At 42.5% G+C, this 9137-nt stretch overlaps 1 protein-coding gene across 1 annotated transcript; it reads right to left on the bottom strand.

Annotated features, from left to right (window-relative positions):
* Positions 1 to 2778: 2778 nt before the first annotated feature.
* Positions 2779 to 7591, bottom strand: gdf2 (growth differentiation factor 2). The gene is made up of 3 exons (XM_078102824.1): positions 6083 to 7591; positions 5684 to 6005; positions 2779 to 4921 (listed from the first exon to the last, which is right to left on the bottom strand). Exons 1-3 carry the CDS (start codon positions 6173 to 6175, stop codon positions 4026 to 4028), a joined length of 1311 nt encoding a protein of 436 aa, XP_077958950.1. The 5' UTR covers positions 6176 to 7591; the 3' UTR covers positions 2779 to 4025.
* Between the last annotated feature and the right edge of the window lie 1546 nt (positions 7592 to 9137).

A 9137-nucleotide genomic window follows, 5' to 3' on the forward strand; every position in this document is an offset into this window, starting at 1 on the left:
AAGGTGTCCCAAGGCCAGTGCAGAGATAAAATCTCTCGCCGGAGCCTCTTGCCAGCTGGCCGTGCCTGGAACACCTCCCTAGGGAGGCGCCCAGGGGGCATCCTCACCAGATGCCCAAACCACCTCAACTGGCTCGTTTCGACGCAAAGGAGCAGCGGCTCTACTCCGAGCTCCTCACGAATGGCTGAGCTTCTCACCCTATCTCTAAGGGAGACACCAGCCACTCTCCTGAGGAAACCCATTTCGGCCGCTTGTACCCGTGACCTAGTTCTTTCGGTCATGACCCATCCTTCATGACCATAGGTGAGGGTAGGAACGAAGATTGACCGGTAGATCGAGAGCTTTGCCTTCCGGCTCAGCTCTCTTTTCGTCACAACGGTGCTGTAAAGCGAGTGAATACCGCCCCCGCTGCTCCGATTCTCCGGCCAAACTCACACTCCATCTTCCCCTCACTCGTGAACACGACCCCGAGGTACTTGAACTCCTTCACTTGGGGTAAGGACACATTCCCTACCTGGAGTAGACAATCCATCGGTTTCCTGCTGAGAACCATGGCCTCAGATTTAGAGTTTCTAATCCTCATCCCGACCGCTTCACACACACGCTACACTTTCTTCAGTCAGTGAATTTTCAGCAATTTATTTGGAATCAGTGGGTAAGAAATACTTAAACGGAACTTATACGGAAATCCACTTCTTTGAGGAGAAAACACCGTCCTCCCGGTCTCTCCTGCCTCCGAGAATCCTTCGGTCTTGGTCTGCTCTTCTCAGCTCGTCTCTCAACGGTGTGTCTTCCACCTTTATGAAGGCCTCCCGGTCGTCATACCCTGATGGGTTTCAGGTGTGAGAGGAATGCTCTGAGTTTCGGGGTGGAGTTCCTAACTCCACCAGCAGATGGTAGTTACAGCCATCGCCGGTGAACGTATCTCCCTTCCAAGACCCAGCCTTTCGTGACATCACAATACATAAACTTAGGTTTAAGGTTGATGCTGGAGCTTCGGACTGGAACTGGCGAGGCAGGGAGAAGACCTGGTCAAGGCGGAGGAGCAGGACAAAACTGGGGAATAAGCAAACGGCTGGGAGCTAAATCGTGGACACAAATACCACTACTAATAGTTAAGCAACCAAAATACTATTCGAAAGAACAGCAGCCGGGACCCTGATTACGCTGATAAGAGTAACTGACGAACTGGCAAAGACTGGAAGAGCAGACTGGGGGCTTAAATACTGGAGGCGAGTAGAGGCAATCAAGAAGATCAGCAGCAGGTGGCAGGAATTGCTTGAAGATCTCATCTAGACCAGCTGACAACCAGGAGGGGGAGGGGGGGAAACTCAAAAGACAGACAGACCCAACACAAGCATTATGTTGGGGGCTAAAGTCAACTGAGCCAATTATTTTCTTGGGAAATGGAAATGGTTTTGGCTGCCTCATTTTTTATGCTATTTTGAGACCAGAGTAATTATGGGTCACCCTGAAAGGATGTGCAAGTGTCTCTACATGAACTTGCCGCCTGCTCTTGTCACAGAATTTTCAGCGCTGATAAGGACGTGTCACTGACCTTGAATATTTACAAAAGTGACACTGGAATTTGTTCTATGTACATGTTTTTCCCTTTATGCAATACAAGTCTTGACCTATGAGTAGTTTAACTGTGAATAGACCGTCCCCTAACTCAAACAACAAATTAGTAACAAATTCACAGGTTTACAGACCGTTGGAGTTTAGGTAATTCAGGATTTGTATTGATGGTGTAAAAGATACATTTGACATGACTTTTCCAGCAAATATGAAATATTCAAATATCAGAGTTGAAAATTTTACAGAATTAAAAGCTAACACACCTGTTACTGTACAAAACTGTACAAAACTAAAAACAAAATCTCTTTTTTGTAGACAAATAAGAAGATAGTGGTGCTTACATTGTGTCATTATTGAGCCACTAGGACGCTTAAACCTATACAGTATTGAACTGCACCAATTTAAAAGAATGTAATCTGCCATAGACAGAGCGTCACAGCGTTTTATACTCTCCTCTAACCAGCAGTGGCAGCACCTATGATTTAAAGCAGTAACTCAATCTTTCGCTGCTAAGGCGTGTATTTATCGCTGAAAACATCCCAGGTTGTGTTTGAAATGTGGAAACATTATTAAAATTGAAAATACACCAATGTTTTTGTTCTCTGTTTCAGGTTTGATTAACTCGTCCAATGAAATTACCGGCCCCTATTGCACCTAAGGCCCTTCCTCTACTCTCCCCACTCTTTCTCTCAGCAGGTTCTCCACACAACTTTATTTAATCTTTACTCTTGTACTTCCCTTGATAAAAAAAGTAGTTTTTCCCTTTATGTTGTTCTTTCTTGAAGTCAGGGTTATCTGAATAAAAAACAAATTTTTCTCCCCAGGTGACATCCTGAAGCTTTAACGGACCTTTTCTTGTGTGATTTATCTAGTTCTGTGTATATGTGAGAATGATTACCTCATTGTGTTAGTTTAACATTACATGTATCAAATAATAGCTATTTGTGCTGTGGGATGAAACTATTAATCGACCGTGTGAACCTTTGTTTGTTGAAAGAAATGCGGATGATTATTAGTTAGAAGCTGCCGGTCCAAGGTGATAAGTGTCAACTTAGGAAAGAAAGGCAGGCGCGCCTGATCTGACAGATCTGTGATGATTTTCTGTGTTGTAGATATATGAATTGTAGAAGTCAATACTCACAACCTGAAGTCAGAGACATTTTGACATGAAAATAAAGGTGGAGCTAAAATAGTTAGAAATTCCTTTTGGGATGAGATTCTTTATTCATTTAAGGGAAAGCCTCAGAAACTAAATGTAGACATCATGAGACATACAGTACAATAAAAACTCTTCACTCAGTGATGTAGTATGTTCAAGCTGAATACTGTACAAGTATGTATGAATATATATTATTATAAACAAATTACACTTCAATGTACAGATTTACACTAAAACTAGTACATGATTAACAGGTTGCGATTAAATGTCACCCTATCAATCCCAAAAGGTCAATTAATTTATTTTAATAACATCACTGATGGATGCACTCTTAACTGCAAAAAACAAACATAATTTTATGTTGTTGTAATAGTAACCAAAGTGATCCAATAACAGATATTTCAAGGTATGTTTTTTGTTTAATTTTTTACAGTTTTGTTAAAATGGATTTGACCCAGACAGTGTATGGGCAATCTTTTTATGTACACATATCCATTATTAAATACACAATGTAAAGATCTGTACCCTTTTGATTAATGCTTGTTGATGTTAAAATGCAAGATGCTGAAAAAACAACAAAAATAAAAACAACAAGACAATTTTAGAAAAGTCCATCGTTTCCATTAGAATTCCTAACAGCTCACGCAACAAACTGTAGCTGACCTTTCGTTGCTTCCATCTGTCAAGAGGTTTCCTTTTGAGTTTAAGACTTATTTACTGTAAATGCCACAGCATTGTTTCATGACAACGGTGTAAAAAGGTACAAAAAGTATGTTTAATGCAAGAAATTGCATGACTTTATTATACTGCTAGTAATGCAAGCGGCTTGGTTCTAAGAACCCTTTGACAGATTACCATGAGATTTTGTTCAGACATTAATGCCACACAGCTCCTATGACTTTGGTGATCTACTGTCTTTCCTTTTGTTCCACAAGGTAGACGTTTTTGTTTTTTTTGAATCCAGAGAAGCCAATGAAGCCGACAAACCTCAGCTATACTTGTCTTGAGTGCTGTAGATGTAACCATGCTAACATCATGTCAACCTGGTAAACATAATCACTTTCACTAATGCTGTTACGTTTTAAAATTTAACCCATCTATGTTCTACGCACTTTTTAAACTGCAGCTGCTGCAAAATTGGGATGTATAAAGTTATATTTTACATTCCTCTTCCAGCTGGGGTAGCTTACTTCTACTGGCCAAACAAATATATCAGACTGACTTGAATCAAATGCAACATTTGAACCATTATGATCGCCTGGGCTACCAGCAGACCAATTCTCTCTGACTACCTGCAGCCACACTCTGCCACCTTCATCTCCTCATAAAGGTATCTTATAGTGAGGCGTCCGTTCTCCTGATACATGACTGTGATGGGGTCCAGTTTGATGGGGACGCAGCAGGCCATGTTAGCCTTCTTGGGGTTCTTGATGTTCATCAGCGTCTGGATGAGGGCGTGTTTTGAAGGGGTTGATTCGTCCGTCAACGGGTGGTAACACAGACCTCGACATTCAAAGGCGTCATATTCTGGAGGCGCCACGATCCAGCTGTCCCAGCCAATGTCCTTAAAGTTGACCTTGAGAGAGGACCGCCGGCAGTATTCCCTCTCTGCCTTTCGTTTCTGTCTCCGTGGTTGTTGAACCTCCGGGATCTCGTTTCCGGCGCCGGAGTGTAGGATGGTTTCTTCCTCGTGCAGGATCATTTCCCTTAATTCCTTCTTTGTTTCCATCCTCTTGCTACCCAGGTCATCTGAGAAGACTATCAAAGCCGCTGAAGTATTATCTCCAACCGACACGCTCAAATTCAAACAGCCTGCGCTTTCTTCTTCGTCTTCAGAGGCCCCACAATCCTTCCCATCCACCACAACGTCAAACGCCAATGCTCCGTGGCCCGACTTGATCCAGCTCTGAATAGCTGTGGTCACATCAAAAGTCTCCCACGTGCTCTCAAAGCCCGTCACCTCTTTACCAACCACCACTTGGGTGGTGGCTGGAAAAGTGTTGTAATCTACTTCATAGACTTTGATGGTGGCCATGACATTGTGGGAGGGGACCCTTGATCCGGCTTCTGGGAAGAAGAAGAGCTGCAGTTCAGCAGTGGTGATCTTCTCATGGTTGGGGATACTGACGTTGAAGTGGAGCCTGTGCCTCGACTTTGTTCCGTTTGTCACAGAGAGAGGGATATCTGTTGGATAGAAACCAAGAGGGGATGAAACGGCCTCCAAGATTTGCACTCCCTGAGATGAGACTGTTTTTTAAATAAATCAGTAGGACAAGTATCATTGGGGTTTGTTGTAGCTTGTTCACTCATTTGTATTTATTACAAAATAAATACAATGATGTCTATTACCCCCTCTTGTTGTGAAAATGACTCTCCTTCCCACTTGATTTAACACTACTTCTGTAATCATTGTGAACCCATTGTGAATCCGAACGGAGTTCATGGTCTCAAACACCAGTTTCTTTTTCAATACACCACACTGTTCATTTGGTAAATTATGGTCCCATTTAGAATAAAATAGACCATAACGTAGAGTAGGCCTCAGGGCGGTGCTACATTGTGACTGACAGGTTCCTAGCAGAGCCTCGTTCTGCACCTCTACATCACTCCTCTGCAGTCCACATATGGTCGTTTTCATGAACTGGTTGTTCACAGTTGACGGACCAATGTGAATGGATAACGTCACGACTTTGTCCACGTCCAGGCCAAAAGTTGGTTTAAAATTGTTTATACTGTAAAATCAATGCAAAACGAATTCTAACATAACAATATTACAATCACAAAACCTAAAGCTGCAATATATACATTTGGCATGGAGTCATTTCTAAAGACTGAGCTCTGTAACTATGGGGATTACCAATGGTAAACAATCCCGATAAGAATAGCAGCCACCTTTATTAACAGGAAATGGCTACCTCAAGCTAGACGATTTAAACATTCCTGTACCTTGGACGGTGAAGCTTCGAATGACATCAGACTGAGGGTTTGCCGAGCTGTTCGAGGCGTACTTGTTGTAGAGCTCCATCATGAATTGAGGAGGGCAGATCTTGCTGTTTTCCTGAGGAACATCCGACAGGTTGAGTTTCCTCAGAAAGTCCTCCTTCATTGTTCCCAGGAGATCCTCCATCCTGAAGTCGTCTTCTTCCTCCACTAGAAGATCCTCCTCTGACAGCTGGGAGTAGAGTCCCTCAGGGTCCTCACTCCGGATGTCATTATTGAGAGGTTTACAGGTGCAGAAGCCCGTACAAACCACCAGACACAAACAGAACTGGAACAGGGAGGATCTGGAGTTCCACATTTTGAAATTAGGTCCTTTCTAATCCACTGAGCTGGCACAAACTTTACCTTCTGCCCGGCCTGAAAACAGACTTTGCGACGACAAGGTTGGAAAATGGAGATCTCCAATGCAAGGACCACAGTCCTGATGTCCGCTCCCATGCTCCCAGAGTAAACAGGGGGACTTGTGACGACCAAAATAGTAGCTTGGCCAAGCTTATCACTGCCATTGATGCCTTCTTTTGAGAGTTGTTATCACAAGAGGGCTGGCTGCTAATGAAGACACTGTAAACACTTGACAGCGATAATGAGGGATGCGCTGGTTACTGACAAGCAGATATTTCCATAAAATGCTTTTTCCCAGCTTGAGTGTGACATTGTTGAGGCCCGTGGAAACAAACAAGTTAAAAGAAACCGCACATTGCGTTCTTGACCAGAAAAAATGTTAAATATTTGTTAGAAGTTAATCTAGTTTATCTCATATCCAGCCGCCGTCCATTGCAGGTCAAGCATATGTTCATACAACGAAATATCTGGTAACTTTTATCTTTTCAATGGATCTAATAAGGAATACAGTCCACTATGTTTGACACAGACAATTCGGAGGACTAGCAAGTGAATATTCTTGCAAACCAGTCAGTGACAGAAAGCAGTCACAAGTAAATTGTAAATTAAATCTAACATACCTAACATACCTAAAATCACACAAGTTTGGATATTTAAATCAACCTGGCCAATTATAAATGAACCTCATAACCAGATCTGATTAAAAAAAAGATATTAACAAAATATCGGCATGCATCTGCATGAGCAGTGCAGGTGGCGTCATTTCATGCAATTTACAGTTAGTTTCGAAAAGATAGTGAGCGCGCCATTATCTAATTGAGGGACCACATAAGACGCTTACCAAAACCAATGGCTTCAGTGTAACGTGTTGTGTGTTTAGTGTTAGTGCAATGTAGTTTGGTGAAACTGCTCAGAGAACTACATCTCAGCCTCATGGAGGAACTTCAGCTCTCTATGCCAAAACAATGCTTTGGTCACTCCAATAAACAGAACTGGTAACATATTTAAGTCGATGGCTCCAAGATGGTTTCTTCCAGTGGATGCATCTATATAAGACATCTAAAATTCAGGGACCACAACAGGGAAAGGCCGTGCTTATACTTCAGTTCAGTTCCAGATGCCATCAACATAAAACTTGCTTGCACCCAACACATGTGAACCAACCTGTTGTGTCTCTACAACCAGGACATCTTATCAATGTGAGACACTTCCGTTATTTTCCCCATGGCCTCCCCATCCCAGCACTTGCAATTAATAAACTGGTTGTAGAAAAGCATTTTTAAGGGTTTAATACGGAGGCCCTCAAGTGCAAAACACAACGGCAAATAGGAAAACACAACAAAATTAACTTCTTACGGAAAGGGTGGGGCCTTATTGCAGAGGACAGACCCTTCTGATTGGACAGACGGACTGTCTGTCGGTCTTTTAACAGGAAATGATGCAGGGCTCTCAAGTGTCACGCACTCACGCCACACATCCAATTCCTCACGCCAAGGAATCGGACTCCGGTCCCCGAGTCGTGTTGGCCATAGCGTCCGCGGTCCCCCCAATATTATTTACTTTTATTTACAACACCTAAATATAATTGAACAACAAAACAGCGGTAAAACAATGGTGAAACACTAGTAGGACACTTTTAAGACACTCGTGAAACATCGCCAACTCAATAACTCAGATTGGTGCTTATTGGTGAGGATTGCAGTGGCGAATGTCTGGAGCCAACATTCAGCACAATGTTTACTGTTTCTAAAACAGAAAGTGATAAAACATTCTTCTTTTAAATAGTTTAGTCTGTTCAACTTTCCCAGAATGCACAGCAGGTGGCAGCAACGCACCACTCCACCCTCTCCTTTAAGAAGCAGGAGCCAGCTACACATTACGTCTCACTAATAATAAAATGGCATCAAAGAATACCATTTAGTTTGCATCAGTAACGCGAGGGTAGTGGATCTGATACATATTTATTTAATGCAGCCAATAAATCCAGAAGCGGGACAGATGTTAGTATCCGTCCAACCATCCTCATTATTGTTCACCTTCACGATGAGAAGCTGTCCTCTTTGATCCTTCTTGAAGAAAAGCTGCTTGTGTTTTTACAGCAGCAAGTGTTCCTCTCAACTACCTTTTCGGTCCAACAAAGTAGGTTCCATCAGATCAGAAGTGAGAGAATTGTCCTCTCCTACTGTACATCCAAAATAGTAATTAGTAATAGAGTTTTTACCTTGAGTCAGTATCCAAATAGTAGGAAACTTCCAAGGGGGCTCCTCTGCATGCCATGCACATGACTCCAGGGTGTCAAAATAGTCAACTCCAACCTTGGTACATGGAGGCAGGTCATTTCTTTTGCTCACCAACTTCATGCGCATCAATATTAGAGTGGATGCATGTTGATTTGGGGTCGGATGACGGGATGTTTTGTCTCCTCATGCATGGCTGCCTTACTTAATCAATAGAAATCAATCTGTGCACAGGTTCAAATATGTTTATGACGGCAACAAGACAATTCAAAAATACTTTGTATTCCCACAGACAGATTCCCTTCATTTTGGGCAAGTCATTTTCTAGCAGGTCTGGGATCAGAGGTCTACAGTCGGGTTCAGCCTGGCTTTACTTTGTCTCTTCTCTGATTGTTTGCTGTTAATCATTCTGTTCATACACGTGATTGTGACCTGCAGTCTACACTCGCCGATGAACCTTCTTTTTCTTGTCACCTCTCCAGATCGACCTTAATCCAGATCATGCAGAGGTATTGAGACTTTTCACATGTTGCCTGTAAAAACAGAGAAGTCCAACAGCATTCAGAATGCAGCAATTGCTGTAAAAATAAAATGAGAGTGTGTATTTAAATAGTTTTGCTTTTATTCATTATCAAAATATGGGGAGGCCAAATTAATCTCAAACTCTATTGAATAAAAGAGGCCAAACCCACTCAAGCATTGTTATATTTTCCCCATCACTCATGAACCTCCTGAAATATTCTCGGGGAATAAGGAACCCTCCCCCGTTCATTCAGAAAAGTTACCCGACCCTCACTTCAGCTAGTTCAATTTAAAAGGGG

Source organism: Gasterosteus aculeatus, chromosome 5 (assembly GCF_964276395.1).
Source record: "Gasterosteus aculeatus chromosome 5, fGasAcu3.hap1.1, whole genome shotgun sequence".
NCBI classification, from domain to species: domain Eukaryota; kingdom Metazoa; phylum Chordata; class Actinopteri; order Perciformes; family Gasterosteidae; genus Gasterosteus; species Gasterosteus aculeatus.

Bases quoted from the DNA above. Each gene is read 5' to 3' on its own strand.
- gdf2 (XM_078102824.1), bottom strand. From the start codon at position 6,175: ATGGGAGCGGACATCAGGACTGTGGTCCTTGCATTGGAGATCTCCATT. The intron at 6,006-6,082 runs GTAAAGTTTGTG...TCCCTGTTCCAG, and splicing joins GTTTTCAGGCCGGGCAGAAG to TTCTGTTTGTGTCTGGTGGT. The intron at 4,922-5,683 runs GTACAGGAATGT...TCTATCCAACAG, and splicing joins TCGAAGCTTCACCGTCCAAG to ATATCCCTCTCTCTGTGACA.